The sequence below is a fragment of the Archocentrus centrarchus genome, chromosome 8 (assembly GCF_007364275.1).
Source record: "Archocentrus centrarchus isolate MPI-CPG fArcCen1 chromosome 8, fArcCen1, whole genome shotgun sequence".
Classification (NCBI taxonomy): Eukaryota; Metazoa; Chordata; class Actinopteri; order Cichliformes; family Cichlidae; genus Archocentrus; species Archocentrus centrarchus.
Window position 1 is genome coordinate 26,186,017 of NC_044353.1, and position 17,089 is coordinate 26,203,105.

General features: G+C 38.7%; 2 protein-coding genes across 5 annotated transcripts; one reads left to right on the plus strand and one right to left on the minus strand.

The window, feature by feature from the left end:
- Positions 1-4,320: 4,320 nt before the first annotated feature.
- Positions 4,321-7,650, plus strand: ccdc43 (coiled-coil domain containing 43). The gene is made up of 5 exons (XM_030736860.1): positions 4,321-4,511; positions 4,990-5,083; positions 5,823-5,955; positions 6,605-6,660; positions 6,992-7,650. The coding sequence occupies exons 1-5, from the start codon at positions 4,338-4,340 to the stop codon at positions 7,177-7,179; spliced, it is 645 nt and encodes a 214-aa protein (XP_030592720.1). The 5' UTR covers positions 4,321-4,337; the 3' UTR covers positions 7,180-7,650.
- Positions 7,651-7,664: 14 nt separating this feature from the next.
- On the minus strand, positions 7,665-16,810 carry moto (minamoto). Of its 4 annotated transcripts, none has more exons than XM_030736857.1 (8): positions 16,777-16,810; positions 16,306-16,408; positions 13,739-13,902; positions 13,443-13,547; positions 11,779-13,273; positions 11,221-11,355; positions 9,369-9,546; positions 7,665-9,290 (listed from the first exon to the last, which is right to left on the minus strand). In XM_030736857.1, exons 2-8 carry the CDS (start codon positions 16,366-16,368, stop codon positions 9,100-9,102), a joined length of 2,331 nt encoding a protein of 776 aa, XP_030592717.1. In that variant the 5' UTR covers positions 16,369-16,408; positions 16,777-16,810; the 3' UTR covers positions 7,665-9,099. The 4 variants fall into 4 exon arrangements, with proteins under 4 accessions (XP_030592717.1, XP_030592716.1, XP_030592718.1 ...); XM_030736856.1 differs by having other exon boundaries at positions 16,678-16,780; XM_030736858.1 differs by lacking the exon at positions 16,777-16,810 and adding an exon at positions 16,654-16,731.
- Positions 16,811-17,089: the final 279 nt, after the last annotated feature.

The following is a 17,089-nucleotide window of genomic DNA, read 5'->3' on the forward strand; positions in this document are numbered from 1 at the left end:
TGATGAGGATTAAACAATAAGAGGCAATATATTAACAGTATGTTTTTGGTAAAACTATGACTCTTATGAAGACATATGGGGTAGATAGCAGAGGTGGATTACTGTGGAAGTAGTGTCAGATGTTTTGATGGCTCATGATCCTTTTTTTTTTTTCTCTAGGAAAAAAACTTCTGAACATCGTAAACAACATGAATTCAAGCTGAGCGCAGCTGCTGTTCTCTGTAGGAGGACAAAGACATTTTTTAATGGCCACCTTTTAAAGGGACAGTTCAGCACTTTAGAAATAGACTTACTACTTGACAGGAAGTTGGACAAGGAGACTTCTCATACTACTGTTGTATATTAAATACAAAGTTGCATAAAAATGCTAACTGTAACTTTTACACTATGATTTTTCTTTTTTTTTTTGACCCTGCTGGTAGGCAGAGACAGACCATTTCCCCTGTGTATGCAAAGCTAACCAGCTGTTGTTGGAGCCTTATACTTACTGTAAAGACATGAGAGAGTTATATATTTTTATCATTCTACCAAAGAGCAAAACAGCATTTTATTTTCTTCAAAATGGTCAAACAACCACTTAAAGCTATGGGATGGATACCAACTGAAGATGAACTCATACAGGAAATGTGGCAAACATGGCAACCAAGATTTGATACCCTTGGGGAAAAAAAATGCAATCAGCAGTGTTAAATAATAACAATGATGGATGGGCAACTGAGGCATCTATTCATAAGACATGACTGGTTGCTTTAATACTAACATATTTTTCCCACTTTCTCACTCACTCCCCTAACTACTTCTCTGCTAACCTCAGAAACAGTCTGTCAAAGTCTCCGTGTAGAGGGGAGGGGGTAAGAAGTAGAGTGAAAGCAGGAGTAGTGTGTGTGTGTGTGTGTGTGTGTGTGTGTGTGTGTGTGTGTGTGTGTGTGTGTGTGTGTGTGTGTGTGTGTGTGTGTGTGTGTGTGTGTGTGTCAGCAAGTTGGGAGACTTGAAAGCGGGGAAAAACGAACAGACATACCAATTAAGAATTACAAATGCAACATTGCATAATACCAATATTAGAATTACTCTCCTGTATTGGTGTAATTAATGTTAATGATAGACTCATTAAACAGAACCATTGACTTGCCCCGCTCTGGCCCACCCACCTATCACTTCTCACAGGTCAGATCACTGACATACTGTATGTACACTATGAAATCAGAAAAATTTAACATTCACTTTATTAGTACTATATATACTATACAAAATAATATACTGCTGTAATAATTTTCATTAAATTCTAAATAATTTTGCAGCGTAACAGTGAGATGTTATGTGCATTTGAATTCAGAACCACATACACATTAAAGAAATCTACATCTCATTGAAGAGCTTTATTCAGCAGAATTACCACCACCTCAAACTTTCAATATTACTACATGTTGAGTTACAATGTGATGCAAAAGCAAACTGCTATAGAAGATGAGGAAACACGCCTGTTACACATGCTGTTTTTCATTGCACTGCACTGCCTGGTTGTTCTGGGCTCTGGTTATATTCTGTCACATTAATGCTGGGATGGAGGATATGTTGACAGAGAGAGGACATTGCACATTGAGACTGTAGGGCTTTTTTAAGGCTGGTGGCATTGCGACACAAAGACAAGTGTGCATCTCTGCGCGTGTATGTATGTGTGCATAGAAGTAGAGGATTGCCTGTGGAGCAGAGCATGTGGATGCCCACCCACTCAGCAGCCTCGCGGCCCTCGTCATTTCGCATCAATCCACAGCCCCTCAATATAAATAGGACAGGCGTCCTAAAGCTACGCAGTACTATGAGAGGCAATGGCATTATGCATCGACCCTGGGCCCCTCAGCTTGAAATATGACTACCCCAGCCTGTTTTAATGGCAGTTTCCCTCTCACTTGCACACCACTCTGTTAACAGGGGACTATTTTGGGAGTTGGAATACAGGAAATTGATACACTACCATTTTGGTACTGGTTATAATAATTCAAGACAAGTGGCTGCTAAAGGACATCAGTGTAACTGCCGATTTTTGGAAACCTCATTTTAATTCTACATTTAAAAATCTCATCTCTAAAAAAAAAAAAAAAAAGTCTTACTTTTTGTTTGTCTCTTGTGTGGTTACTGACTCTCACACAGCTTAAAAATATATATGCCCAGCAACAAATACCAAGTGATGCATGTGAACATGTGGGGAAAAATAAAAAGACCTATGATTTTTCTCATATTTCCCCAACATTCAAGTCATGATACATTTTGCTTCTTGTGGCCCAACTTCAAATGTATTTAAAACATGAGCATGATGCACCTCATGCACCTTACCTTATTTAAAACTTGTCTGTCTGGCTTCACAATTGTTAAGAGTGTTTGATGAAGCTTAGCCTGAATTTCACCTACAACAATGCACAAACTGAACCACATATATGAGCCATCATAAGCCAATGGGCTGTAAGGAACCGAAGGTGGTGCACTAAAATAGAGAGTAAAGTTCCACACAGTAGCTTCCCTGTGGCGTCACAGAAGCTTCACACTTCATTACTGCAAGTCCAGCGACGTGTGAAACTATTATGTAGGAGCAGTGGGAAGGGGAGTGTGCATGTGTGTATGTGTGTGTGTGTAAGGGGTAAGGGGTAAGAAGTAGGAGTTGTGGGGTAACAAATAACCACCCTTCCACAAAGTGCTTACTGGAAGCAGGATCAAGCCATTCACTTGAAAACAATGCATTTAGTAGAGTCAAACAGAGGGATGGGTTTGGTTGCCTCAGTGTCAGATGACAAGGGATGAACAAACATCATGCAGGGCATTTTCTTGTTCAACAGGTCTGCATACAACTATGTTTTAACAAACTGACTCTGATACACATACACAGAGCTCACTGAGTAAGATTCAACTGACTGTCATGCAACTAAATTCATCTGCATGTGTTGTCGCCAGCATCAAAGAGGAATAAACAAGTCTGTCTTCTACTTCCACCCAGTGGCCAAAACCAGAATGTCACACATGCAGCTGCTAATCGCAAAGCGTCTGCCTTTCATCAGTGACTCCAACTGCGCCCACACTGAATCAAAAACTGCAAAGTTTATTGGTAAATACTAAAAAAAAAAAAAAATTTTAACCTAACATGCAACATGTATTTGACAGTAATGAAAATTACTTCACTTAACCTCATTGCTACTGAGGCAATGGCAGTAGTCTTCTCAAAGGTTTCCAGTCACACAAATTAATCTTCAGAGATGACTCTCTCCTATTTGGACGGCGGAAACAAATGTTTGTTTTTTTAAAAGTATTTTTGGTATGTTCTGATCATGATTGTTATCTGCCAAGAGGTGTATGATTGCCAGCTGCCCACTGAGTTGACAAAGAATAGCTCATTATTTGGAAATCAGCATTTCAATTAGACTAGTACTGGCACGCCTAGTGCTCAAAGCACGACTGAGTGCATAAGCACTTGTGTAAAACGCGGAACAATCAAACATTAATTTTCAATCAAAAAACTTTGGTATTTGTGGCAATATCCCAGGGCACTTAAGCGACTGCCAATGCTGGGCATTTAGCACCGATTAAAATTTTGGCTGCTAAATCAATTTAACAAGCGGCATGATAAAGTTATCATAGAAATTTTTATTCAGATGGACAGTTGACAAGACCTGTGTTCATAGACTACAAGTTGTAATTTTGTTTTATAGGTGAAACTCGTGGAATATAATTTCTGTGACCATGATTTACTCTACAGGGGGCAAAGTATGGGGAGCCTTTCTGTGCTGATTTGGTAAGGTAATCACAGAAGCTAGGAAAGACTAGAAAATAAAAAGTGCAAGATGAAGAATGGATGTAGAGTTTCTTTATTATTAAAGGACAACAGCTTTCATTTCCGTTTAACTACAATCCTGTGGCTGAAAACAGAAGAAACTGCAGGGAAAAAATGTAATAAATTCAATTAGTGTCGCACTGAGTGAAGAAAATTGAAAGCACGAATTCATGTTGAGACATTATGAATAGAAGGAAACATTTTTATGAAAGTTGTTTGTTTCATAAACGCTACCATTAAAGAAATAAAATGCAAATTTTCACTCAAACTGCCTCACAGCATTACTTACCAAGCACCTGTGAGGGATGACTTGGACTTTTAAAGCTCATATAGTCATCCAATCAGCTGCTACATATTAGCTTGTTACAAAATAACAACACGATTGGATTACCTGGGTCGGGCTATTTTTCTGTCGTTTGTAGTGAAATGCTGATTTTTTTTTTTTTTTTTTTTTAAATGCTTTTCCACAGGCATTGACAAAGGACAGCCGAGCGGCATCGTAAGACCCCAAAGGGCCAAGATGGCTGCGCCCTTGACAGACGCCGGGGAGTTTGAAAGCTGGCTAAATGATCGGCTGGACTCGTTAGAAGTGGACCGAGAGGTGTATGGGGCGTACATTTTAGGGATTCTACAAGAGGAAGAGAGCGACGAGGAGAAAGAAGATGCGCTTCAAGGAATTTTATCCGCATTTCTGGTGAATATTCAGAGCGCATGTTCGGCTCTCCCAACAAGGCTGTGTTTTCTGGTCTGTTGCTGTCTGTCTTGTCCGTCCGCTGGTACCCAGTGACAGCGCTGATGTCAGCTTCTATATGCGGTACTACCCTCGATGCAACTGAATTTCTTCAGCTAAGGTGGGGCCGTGATATAGTTCAAACTGCTTCGCCAAACCCCATTAAGAAAACTCCAGTTTTTAGATAAATGTGGTCATGAGCCGCACTGACGCGCACTAAGCAACATATAAAGGCTACTCTACATTTCCCCACAGGCTTTTTTTACATGTACGGCTCAGAACCCGTACAGTAAATCCCACGGTCCTATTTATATATTGATGAATTATCGTATCTAACCTCATTTCTGTTCACTTCCGCCGAAAAACTCAATTATGTAAAGAATTCATAATTTGAGCTGTTACATTGTGCGACTTACTTGAATTACCTGTCATTTGTGCACAGGAGGAGAACACAGTGGAAGATGTCTGTAAACAGATCATAAAGCAGTGGGTTGAGTGTTGCAGCAGATCCACAGCCAAAAGGGATGCTGAAGATGGTATTGTATGACTGATTCAATCCTGATTCCCTGATATTGGTGTTATTAAAATGTATTTATTTATTGTCCTCCATGCCAAGAAACCTAGCAAAAGGGATAATTATTGAGCTACTTTTGGAACAAGTTATCAAGAGTGCAAATGAATTTATAAAATCAAAAACAATGCAAAACAAAAAAGCTGTGCCTCCCATTCTACTTCTAAAAACTATAGGTACTACAAATAAGCCAGCTGTTTGAGAGCAATGTGCAGTTAGGGTAATATGATACGATGAGGTCTCCGAGGAACACAAAAATATAGTCAGAAGAATGCACATATTCATCAAAAGCCAGCAGATTCAGCCATTTATTTAAATCATGACTGAAAGGAGAAAAGACAGCTTGCTACTTAGTCTGTCTTTAATACTGGTTAAACTTACAGAGGTATTACATCTGAGTTTCAGATCATTTGCTTTGAGCTTAAAGCAGAATGCATTATGACACTTCTGTCTCAAGGAGAGATTTCCAGGAAAGACTAACAAAAAAATCCCTGAGATTGCAGAAAGTTTTCATGATCTGAAGAAGCATTGATGCCAGAAAGTAGGCTGAGTTTGGAATGAGATTGTTTACTGTGTACATAACCACAAGGATGTGTTATGCCGTGTGAAGACTGATGAGTGCCCTCATGGCTCCATCTGCTAACAAACCTTCATACTGACAGCAAAAAAAGGCATTTTATTTTGTCATTCCTTCTCTATAACAGAGGTCCAAGCCATTGCCAGTATGATAGAAAAACAAGCTCAGATTGTGGTGAAACAGAAGGACGTGTCTGAGGAGTCTAAGAAAAGGAAAGAAGCCCTTCTTGCCCAATACGCTAACATAACGGACGAAGAGGAATATCCTTGATTTTGTGGATTGAAGGGGGAAAAAAAAAAAAAAAGTCTGCAGTCATTTCTTCTAGAATTATCCACATTTTTCACTTTACCAATATTCCTTTGACCATGCAGAGAAAAGATCCATGAGCCTATTCAAGCAAAGAGGGAAACAGTTTGTCTCATCCAGTGCAGTCATAACCCTTTAAGATGCCAGTTTTTGTGTTTCCTGCCAAAGGGCAGGGAGACACTTAGTTTTGATCCCAGTGGTCCAAGTTTTGTGGTCCTCATCAGGATTAAATTTTTTTTGTCAAGGTCAACAACGGTCAATAGAATTAGCCTGCTAATGTGCAAAGAGGGTCAAGTGTTTAGTAGGTGGGGGCATATCTCATTTATAGTGTCTTTTTTTAATCACTGTCATCAATCTTTCCATCATTCATTCTTCTCTCAGCTTTCTCTGCATTTTCTATGTCAGATATCTTTATATTTTATAAAATAAACCATGTATATTGTTCTATGCAGTACCTGCTGAAGGCCAATTATTTCCTGTAAAAATCTATTTGTAAATATTAACTGCTAAGCTCAACACTTTCATATACATGAGTGTACTTTCTGAGAAGCCTTTGAGCAGGTGACATGTTCTTCGGAACACTCATTTCCTTGACTGAAGCACTGCAGCTGAAGAAGAGGAGCCAACAAGTGGAAATATCATCACTGGAAATGATAAAAGTATCCTTTGTGAAGATATTTTAAACTTCGTACAGAAAGTGAGGAAATCTGTGTTCATTTCTTTGTTTTTCATGGGCACAACCCGCATACTCAACTCTGCTGCTCAACCCAAAAATGCATTTTCCTTGCAAATGTGGCACCATTAATACTGGAAAGCCTGTTTCTCTCCAACGGTATAAGAGTTGTTGCCAAGAAGCACTGTTACAAAAAGAAATAATCAAACACAAATTTCTTAACTGTGATTGCACAATACACCATTATTGTATACCTCCATGTTGTAATTTGCACAGATTTTAGTATTCTTCCAGTTGTCCTTTACTCAAACTGTCAGGCCTGTTCAAGAACACCAATGTGGAGGAGGTGCTCAACAGACAAAAGCAAAAGCGAGATCAGGCTCGTGAAGATGCTCAGAAGAAGAAGGAAACGGACAAGATGCAGCGGGAGAAGGACAAACTAGCCAAACAAGATAGAAAAGAGAAGGAGAAGAAGCGTACACAGAAGGGTGAACGCAAAAGATAAAACTAAAAGAAAGGACACTTGTATGTAAAAAAAAAAAAAAAAAAGTTTTGCTACAATATGAAAAAAATATATTCTTTGGCTCTTTTTCAGCTCAACTCCACTGGCATCTAAAGTTTTCCATCCTCATCGAACCCTTGTTTATTACTTTGTGTATAATCAATGAACTACATGTGAACAACAAGCAAAAAAAACTTTTTTTTTTTTTTGACAGATTTAATCAGAAAACTGTCATCAAGGAAAAAGCTGCACGTCTATGATGAAAACCACAACAGTCAATCCCAAGTTGTTGGTCAAAAATTGTTGCTCAAGTCTGCCAAATATAGTTTTTCCAACAAATATCGTCACCTTGTTAAGATAACGGCCTAAGTCATTTTTTAATGAAAGTTTTATTTTTGCCTAAATCATGTAGATTTCTATTTTTCGTTGAGTTTTTTGTCTTTTCTGAAAACCCAAAAAAAAAAAAAAAAAAAATGACTTAGGCCATTATTTTAACAAGGTGACAATATGCAACATGCTTTGGCTTGGGTAAGAGTAAACTTAGAAAGTTGACTCTTAATTGATGAAATCCTACAGCGGAAGCAGAAACTGGACTGATCATGAAGAGAAAAAAAAAAAAAAAATCTGATTAATACTTGTAACAACAGTCAGGTCTGCTGTCCTTTGTGCCACCATCTTCCAAATGCCTTTCATTTCTGAACAATTTCTAAGTAAAGGCAAGTGCTGCTGTCAGAAGTCTATACATTAATAATGGAGCAGTTGCTAAATTACCTCAAATATATCCATGTACCATCACTTTGAATGTTTGAGGTTCATCTTTTTAAATAAACAACATTTTCAGCAATGAAACTGCTTTATTTTTGGTTTTTCAGTTCAAAGAACAAGTAACAAGAAAAAAGTCCAACAGAAACACTAAAATAACAGGGACTGAAACAACCTCGATTACAGTAAGTCCAGAAATTAATATTTCCAGAGAATTGTCTTAGCTTTGCAACACGTTTTGGTCCCTTGCTGACAAACCGTCAATTCACTGATAGTATTTGTTAAAGTGATTAATACATTTAAATGTTTAAAACCTAAACCTTTAAAGTTTCACCATCTTTACACTTTTAAGACCAAATTTCAGCTAAAACTTTTATGATTACAGTAGAGAGCAAAAAAATTAGTGTTATAAACCAAACGGAACATTTAACCAAAAACAAAAGTTCTATTTATACGGAGCAAGTCTTTGAACACTACACTGCATTCCGATATTATATTTAACATCCCACTGATATGAATATGTTAGTACTATGGTTTCTAAGTTGGAAGTGTGATTAAAATATTTAAATGTAATTTTTTTTCCCCCGAGAAATTTGAGTATTAGATGCACCAAATTGCAGATTAAATTTTTTTTCTGATTGCAGAAGAAAAAAACTGAAGCTTCTGAAATTAATTAGAACATTTCAGAAAACATTTTAATTAGCAGTATGTTCATTTTAAACTACTGCCTTTGAGATTAAATTATTGCTTAGGAATACCCAGTACTGAGGTTCTATTACATTCCAATAAATAAATAAAACAATGAAGAATTCACTGAAATCTTTTACATAAATAGTTCCTTTAAATAAAACAGTGATGGTGTGAGATGTTGATTTATGTTGATTTATGTTGATTGGGTTGGACACTAATTGAATGAAATTAAGATGCAGCAGGATAGATTACATTTCATGCAATTCCTACACAACAAAAGCCTTCCAATTCCAAATAATAAAGCTATCGAACATCTTTAAATTGCTAATCTCATACTCTGCAGTGATGATTGCATTGCAGATAAAACGTGGCACTGACTTTCAGTTAAGTAATACTGTTGGAACACTTTCAGGCAGGGCGCTGTGAGGTGACTTTATCAGTACCTTTAACTCATACTTTTTCTTGCTAGAATTATAACCTAAAAGAGTATCCTTCAAATGGAGAAGGGCACCTCTCTTTGTTTGTGTCCTCCTTGTTAGTATGATGATCCTGGGTCTTGATGGGGTTCGGTAGCGTCATCTGGAGGGCACACCACAGAGCTGTGCGGAGTTTCCTAGTGGTAGTAGCTAGGTCCTTTAGAGCCATGCTCACTAACATGGCATCTATGAAAAAGAGCACATTAGGACATGCAACATTTTAAAGACATAAACATACAGTATGTCTAACAAAATGTGGGTTACCTCTGTCCTTCATGAAATGAAGTCTCTGCCACTGGTGCTTGGTCATGTTCACAATCTCCTCCTTGAATCTTGACTGCGTGATCCAAATGGCCATGTGATGCCTGTTCAGCGCTGCGTGGATGTTCTTGGGAAGGGGAGTGCCACACAGACACTCCATTCTCTCCAGAAGATTCGCCACCTGTAACACGTCACAAAAAAATGTAATTATAAAATTACCTTTATATCCCCCATCTTAATTAAATGTGTAAATGCTCTTTGCACATCAACTAAACAGAACCCATTTTTTACATTGATTATATTTAAAGTGTCTTAAGCAACCCCTCACTTCTTTTCATTTTTCTCAGAAAATAGGAAATGGGTACAGCAATTTATTGAAATGTGGAAACGCTAAAGGAAATCGATCTGAAATGAAACAAGATGGTAAGGCATTTAAGCCATTATGCTGCCCATAGCTGGAACCAACTATCCACTGAGATCATCTCTGACCTTGGCCATTTTTAAAAAGTAGTTAAAAACAGCTTTATTCACAAGTGCTGTTAACAAACCAGGTACCTGTACCATCATTTTTTTGTTAGGTTTTTTTTTTGTTACTATTGATATTATTTCTTGTCTTTTTACTCATATTTTTGGTTTTAATTAACCTTTGAATGACTCCAGACTTTGAAAGGTGCTATATAAATAAAACTAAAAATGAAGCTGCTGCCAATCAGACACCTTCCAGACGGTTCTGCATGATTTATCAAAATCTGAGCGTACTTTTCTGCATTCATGCCATCAAACACCTGCAGACACTCTTTTCTGACCTCCTCTGTACATTCTGACAACAGTTTGAACCAAAAGCTTTAAATTTGGATTCATCGCTCCATAAGGCCTGTTGTCACTGATATTCAGTCCAGTTCTTGCGTCATTTGGCATACCTTAGCCTTTTCTCCCCTCTTTCCTTCCCTAGGAATGGCTTCTCTGACAGCCACTCTTCCACTGAGACCATTTCTGATGAGATTTCAGCAAACAGTAGATGGATCAACTAAAGGGCCAGATGCATCTCTCTGGCCCTGTGTCAGGTCTTTGCTGGATTTTTTCCCTATTTCTCAAGGACACAACTTTCAGGCACTGTTCATCTTGTGCAGATAGGCCTGCCACTTCTTTTGTCCTCCACTAGTCTAGTTCTCCCTTTCCCCCCGTTTTTTTTAAAAAAGGGCATACTGCACACCAAGCTGAGATATGCCAGGTTTTCGACTAATAGCACTTTGGAAATCACCTTGTTGGTGCAAAAATACTTAATACATGTCAGATTGTGTTATCTTTAGTATTTGCTGTAGATTAAACTAAAGAAATAGGAACAAATTGTCTTTGTGAGACAGATTGCTAGTAAAGTGCTTACAGATGCAATTTAAAGTTGACCTTTGCTAAGTTGTGATGTGCAGACAGCACTAGTTCATCACTTGAGTTAGGTACCTTTTTAATGCTTGAAAAATTCATAGGTCAGTGTCAAGTGGCTTAACCAAAAAAAAAGAAAGAAAAAAAAAAAAAAAAAAGATTCCTCTGAAAATGGTCATGTAAAAGCACTGGACTGAAAATGAATGAGGGGGGGGGGGGGGGGGGTGCGCACATATGATACAGTCCACAAAACAAAACAAAAAAAAGGATAAAGGCCCAGCTATTAAAATACAATGTGAAGATGATTACTATCTCAACAAGACATATCCAAAGATTAACTGAAGGCCTTTTTGGGGCAGTATTTTATATAATTTTTAATTAGTATTAAGAAACTTTTCACTAATTAAACTGTCACTGCTATGACAAAATTCACCTGTAGGTGACAGTATGGAAGAACTAAATTCTGGGGCCTCACCTTTGCTTGCTCTCTTGTCTGATTAACAAGGAGATGGTCGACACCACTGGGATTTGGTGGAGTTTTGGGCAGGTTACTATTGGTCACTCCAGGAGTCCTTTTCTCAAGAAATGCTTCTGTAAGGATGACTTCTGTCTAAAATAGAAAACATGCAAGAATATGACAATCTCACTTGGATGTGTCTATGAAGAAAAAAAATAAACTGTTTAGTAAATAAAATCTTTTTGTACATCAGAAACTGCAAACGTATTTGTCCTGATCTCAAGATGCTGTTAAGTATTAGCAATAGAGCAATACCATGACCATATCTGATTAAAAATAAATTTCTAAGTATTATGAAACTGTATTGCACACAGGCCTACATTAAAAGAAGCTGAATTCAACTGCAAAACACCTCCATATTAAAAGATTCAGTATCATATTTTCACTAGCAGCTGAGCAAGTATAATCTTTTTTTTTTGCCAATTCTTTTGTAACTTTAGACTTAAAGAATGATTCTGCTCTTAGCCAACACCCGACACATCTTACTAAACACAAAATAGGGTCTTTATAGCATACCCTCTTTCTCTCCTTCTCCAAACACCTCCACTGCTCATAACACTGATCCAGGTGGAAGTAAAGCTGGATCACATGTCCTCCATGATTCATGAACATTGAAGTTGTCATTGCTGATGCCATTCCATAATAGGTGTTCTCCCCTCTGTGGGTCCTCATGCCACTGTGATAGGATTTGAAAGCTGCAGGTTCATTAGGTGACATCACATCACCCACATCCATGCCAGGAAAACTACTTGCATAAGGTAGTGTAGATCTAGTGCTGAAGATAGAGTTGATGGGCATGCCTGAGTACCTCCTGGGGTCATTTACAGGATTCATAAAAGGCATAAACTGCGGTACATTCCCTGCACTGCCCATGCTGTTTTCTCTATCAAATCTCTTAGACTGCATGTTCTCCTGAAACTCAAAGTACGGGTTTTGTGAGGGGAGCTGTCCATCTCCCCCTCTCATGGGAAGGTTGAACTGGGGCCTCCTAGTGAAGCCCTCTCTTTGAAATCCACTTGCTTGCATTTTCTTTTTTTCTTTCTGCACTTGTGGCTTTGTCTTGTTCTGCAGCCGACTATGCTGGATGTGATGCTTTGAATACTGGTTCGTGCTTATATTGATGTTCTCTCTGTGCATTATCTTGTTGTGATAATGGTTTGGGAGGTTTAAAAGCGCAGGGAACTGCTTTGGCTGCTGGAAATACTCTGCGCTTTGAGGATAGAAATCAGGTAGCTCTTGAAAGCCATCATGTTTAAATGTTTGTTTGCTCACTCCTCTTGTTCTTTCCCTCTGCACTGTTCCCAATTCTCCCAGCTGTTTTGGGATCTGAATTCCAGGAGAACTTTGTCTTGACATTGTAGGACTGGTTATTTTCCATTGTTCAGCCATGTTGTCTTCATGCTGCACACCCACCATCTGCTTCTGCATGTTTGTCAAGTCTCCATAATATATGCCATCATGCCCATGTGCCATGAATGACTGAAAACCGCTGACCAGCTGGTTAATGTCTTCTGGTACACTCTGCTCATTACCAATTGGCATTCCGTTGCCCTGGTTATAGTTATCTTCATAAAAAGATTCAAAGCAGGGAGTGTTCATTTCACTTTGAGGTCTACAGATGTCACTGTCAGGAAAATTATTAAAAGGCTGACCATTTCCTGTATTATTATAAGAGGACATGCTGACATGTTTGTTTTGTTGCATCTGTGATTGGTATGTGCTTCCTGTGTTGGACATTGGTAGACCTGGTGGCAGCTTTTGAGAGTTTGGGAAATAGATGTCCCTATTAAAAAGCCACTGTTGATTGGAAGCAACGTCACTGGACTGTTGCATGAGCTCTTCGACATCTCTGTCTGCTGACAGCTGCTGTGTTTTACTGAAACTCTCCTGGGAGACATGGTTTGGAGTAAAGGAAGGGTTATGCTGCATTTTAGCCTCGGATTGAAAGTATTGTAGCAGTTCTTCTCTCAGTGTCTTTGGAGACCAGATGGGATTGCATGTAGGTAGGGTCCTAAAAGAGGAATCGAGGACTGTCTTTAATAACAGCGATCAGACTTTTTTTTTTTTTTTTTAAGGATGAAGGTAAAACCTACACATATACTGTTGATAATGAAATTATAAACATACATAAAGTAGCATGAAGTAACCAAAGCATATAAAGTGCACAAACCCTGACATACCCTTCAGTGTTGTAGCTATCCTGTGAATCTGCTTCATCCAAAATATTTGACACTAGACCCTGCAGATCAGTCTCTCCATCACAATCAGCATTATCGAAGGGTTTCCTTAAAGTAAAAGAAAATACCTTCTTAGAACTAAACTCAGTTTGTTTTTTTCAACATACAACCTTACTGGTTTACCACAATATGACTTGCAGCCAGTACACTTCACTATCACTGAATAACAAAATGACAGTTTTAAGCAATATAGCAATTGAAATTGTTTGCACTAATTACAACTTCATTTGGGTGAATACCTGATTTTAGTGCTGATCTGGATACATCTAACGAGTTCATAAGGATCATCCTGACTATTGTGAGACCAGGGCGCAAAGGATGCAGTGTCCTGTGAGGCACTGGGGATGGAAATGAAGGGGACTGCTACTGCACCACCACTTTCACCTCCCACATTAACATTTGCCTGAAACAAAGAGAAGCAAATTGCATACAAGGCAAACTGATGTGAATTACAACACTTAATAGAAAACTTCAGACAATTTAACATATTTACAAATACATAATATTTACAAATACATAAGAATTGATTTAAAACAACAACAGGCCAATTAAATGTGAAATTATAATGTTATTTGCAGTTGTTAGAAATAAAATATACTGGTACAAAGTCAGGCACATTTTCAGTGGGTGCTGGACTCTACCACGGTTGCCCCTTGTCTCCAGTCCTGTTCTTGATTTTCATGGGCAAGATCTCAAGGAGTAGCCAGGTTGAGGGGGGTGTCTGCTTTGGGAACCTCAGAATAGCATCTCCCCTTTTTGCAAATGATGTGGTTCTGTAGGCTTCATCAAAGTGTGACCTCCAGCTTGCACTGGAGAAGTTTGCAGCCAAGTGTGAAATGGCTCTGATGAAAGCAGTGACCTGCAGTCAGGGGAAGCAGGTGAGCCAGTGCCTCCCCTGTCATAATGACAAGTAAAATGCTAAGAGAAAATACATTTGACCACTTGACTGTTCTATAAAAACAGTTTTATAAAACTGTTTTCTGAATTATTTCAACACTTTAAGGGTCAAAAATTGCAGAATTTACACTTTGCCTGTTCAAACACATGGATGAAATGTGGGGTGAGGCAGTGCAGTGCTGTGGCTCACTTCTGGTGGCGCTGTGTCACATGTAATAAATGAAGCAGGTGGTTGGCGCATGCCCAGTGCTGTCTCTCATTATATCGCCAATTTACATGTTTGATTACACTTGTTCTACACATGCTGATGTCCCACAGTCTGTCTAATATATTGAATGAATGTGTGACATGTTTATCTTTGTGATAGGTCATAAATGCATGGTGAAGGGGCAGTGCTGCAGTAGTGCTGTCCCAGCAGCAGGATAGGCACATTGACCTCATCTTCAAATAAAAGGTAAGATAATACATGTTTTTTTTTTTTATTTAAAAAGAGAACCCCCCCCCCCCCAAAAAAAAAATTGTTTGACCTTACATTAAATATTTTGTTTGTTTTTCCATCATTGTTGAACAGTATAGAGTTGATTAAAGCATAATCATTTGCATAATTAAAATTGAAATATAAGCTTCTATTTTAGGTTCATATACGTGAACATCCGACTCCAGATGAGTCAGTGCCTCACCCGTCACAAACCTCACCGCATGCCACTAGATGACAGTCAGCAACTCTAAATCTGAGGCCATGGTTCTTTGCTGGAAAATGGTGGTATGCTCCTCTGGTTTAGGGAAGCAACGTTGTCTCAAGCAAGGTTCAAGTATCTTGGGATCTTATTCACAAGTGATGGGAAGGTGGAACGCGAGTTGGACCAGTGGATTGGCGCAGCATCAGTTTTAACCAAACTGCCGTGATGAAGAGAGCACTGAGCCAAAAGGCAAACTTTCAATTTACCAGCCCATATACATCCCAAACCTCACCTATGGCCATGAAATCTGGGTAATGACCAAAAGAGTAAGATTGTGAATACAAGGTTTGTTCAGCTGAACGGACCATCAGAACCACCCTCCCCAACCTGCAGGACATTTACACCAAGCAGTGCAGGCTGAGGGCCATGAAGATCCTAAAACAGCCCAGCCACCCCGGACACTCTCTCTTCTCCCTGCTCCCATCAGGCCGGCGTTACCGCTGCCTGAGGACTAAGACTGAAAGGTTGAAGAAGAGTTTTTACCCACAAGCCATCTGTCTGCTCAACTCTGAGCCCTAACTGGACTATTATTGCACTATGTAAATAATATAATATTCTATAATTCTGTGTAAAAGTGTGTATAGTGTATAGTATATAGTGTATAGGGTGAATTACTTATTTTTATTCTTCTTATTTATATGTGTGTGTATATATATGGTTGCAGGTACAAAATACATTTCACTGTGCATTGTACTGTGTATAACAGCGCATGTGACAAATAAACACTATCTTATCTTATCTACAAACAGCCAAAATAAGTTTCCTCAATATGGGGCCTGGTATTAGCCTTAGAGACAGGGTGAGGAGCTCAAAAGTCCAAACGTTTGACTAGTACTGTATATCCAGAGAAATCCTGGAGTAGAGCTGCTGCTCCTCCTACATGTCAGAAGGAGCCAGTTGAGGTAGTTGGAGCATCTGATTAGGATGCCTCCTGGGCACCTCCCTTTGGAGGTGTTCCAGGCACAGAATAATTAAAGCATTTTATTTAATGTGGTTCCGCTATAAATTGTGTAAAAAAAATATGGTTGTCAAAAAAACTAGGAACAGGGCATTTGTTTTGGGTCCCAACAAAAACAACTGATCATCACTGAGTTGGCCTGTCATGAATCATTAACAAAGGTCAAAATAGATATTACAAATACAGTTACTTAGTCTAAATTGCTGCTTACCTGACGCTGGTATGTATGGAAGAGTGAATCTGCAAATGTGCTCTGATGCCCATCAAACGCCATTCTGAAGTCGCCCGTGATTCCTCAATACTCCATTACAGCTCTGGCAAAGTAAAAGGAATTTCTTATTTTTCCATATTAAATATAAATATAGCAGCGTTGGGAATACATGAGTACACTACATTTCCGGAAAACCGTTATCAACTAGCCAACTTACCAAACTTAAGCTGCAAGTAAGTGGATAAGCTAGCAAACTTTGACGTTAACTGCTAATTCAGACCGTAGCTTTAGCCAATTGCAAATGTGCCTAATTTTACCTTAAGAAACAGCTTTGACAGTAAAATTTACCTTTCAAGTATAGGGCTCACTTACCCGCATTAAGTTAAACAACGATAATTTTTGAAGTTTTAACAGTTTTCGCAACAGTCATTGTATTATCTTTAATCGCTCACGTGCCCTTCTTAGACTCACCTCAGGCTCGATGTTGGTCTCGCGACCTGAAAGCACATTGGCTGAGGTCGTATTGTTGGTCCAATTAACATCAAGCAGGAGATAGACGGGCATAGCAACACATTTCACTCGGCTCACCTCCCTTGCCCCCATGTTTTATGTGCGGCATCATGACACAGGCGGCGATCTCATTAAAGCCACCTGACTTTACCCATTATACCACAAACACTCTGTATAGAAATGCTTATGTACGTATTAAGAATTATGTTTCTATACCTATTATTATTACTGTTATTTCTACTAATAGTAGTAGAAGTGCTCAAATTTAGGTCTG

Excerpts from the sequence above, each read along its gene's own strand:
- ccdc43 (XM_030736860.1), top strand. The coding sequence starts at position 4,338 with ATGGCTGCGCCCTTGACAGACGCCGGGGAGTTTGAAAGCTGGCTAAAT. Across the intron at positions 4,512-4,989 it reads GAATTTTATCCGCATTTCTG|GAGGAGAACACAGTGGAAGA; the intron begins GTGAATATTCAG and ends ATTTGTGCACAG. Across the intron at positions 5,956-6,604 it reads AACATAACGGACGAAGAGGA|TGCAGCTGAAGAAGAGGAGC; the intron begins ATATCCTTGATT and ends TGACTGAAGCAC.
- moto (XM_030736857.1), bottom strand. The coding sequence starts at position 16,368 with ATGGCGTTTGATGGGCATCAGAGCACATTTGCAGATTCACTCTTCCAT. Across the intron at positions 11,356-11,778 it reads TGGAGAAGGAGAGAAAGAGG|ACAGAAGTCATCCTTACAGA; the intron begins GTATGCTATAAA and ends TTTCTATTTTAG. Across the intron at positions 9,291-9,368 it reads TCATTTCATGAAGGACAGAG|ATGCCATGTTAGTGAGCATG; the intron begins GTAACCCACATT and ends TCTTTTTCATAG.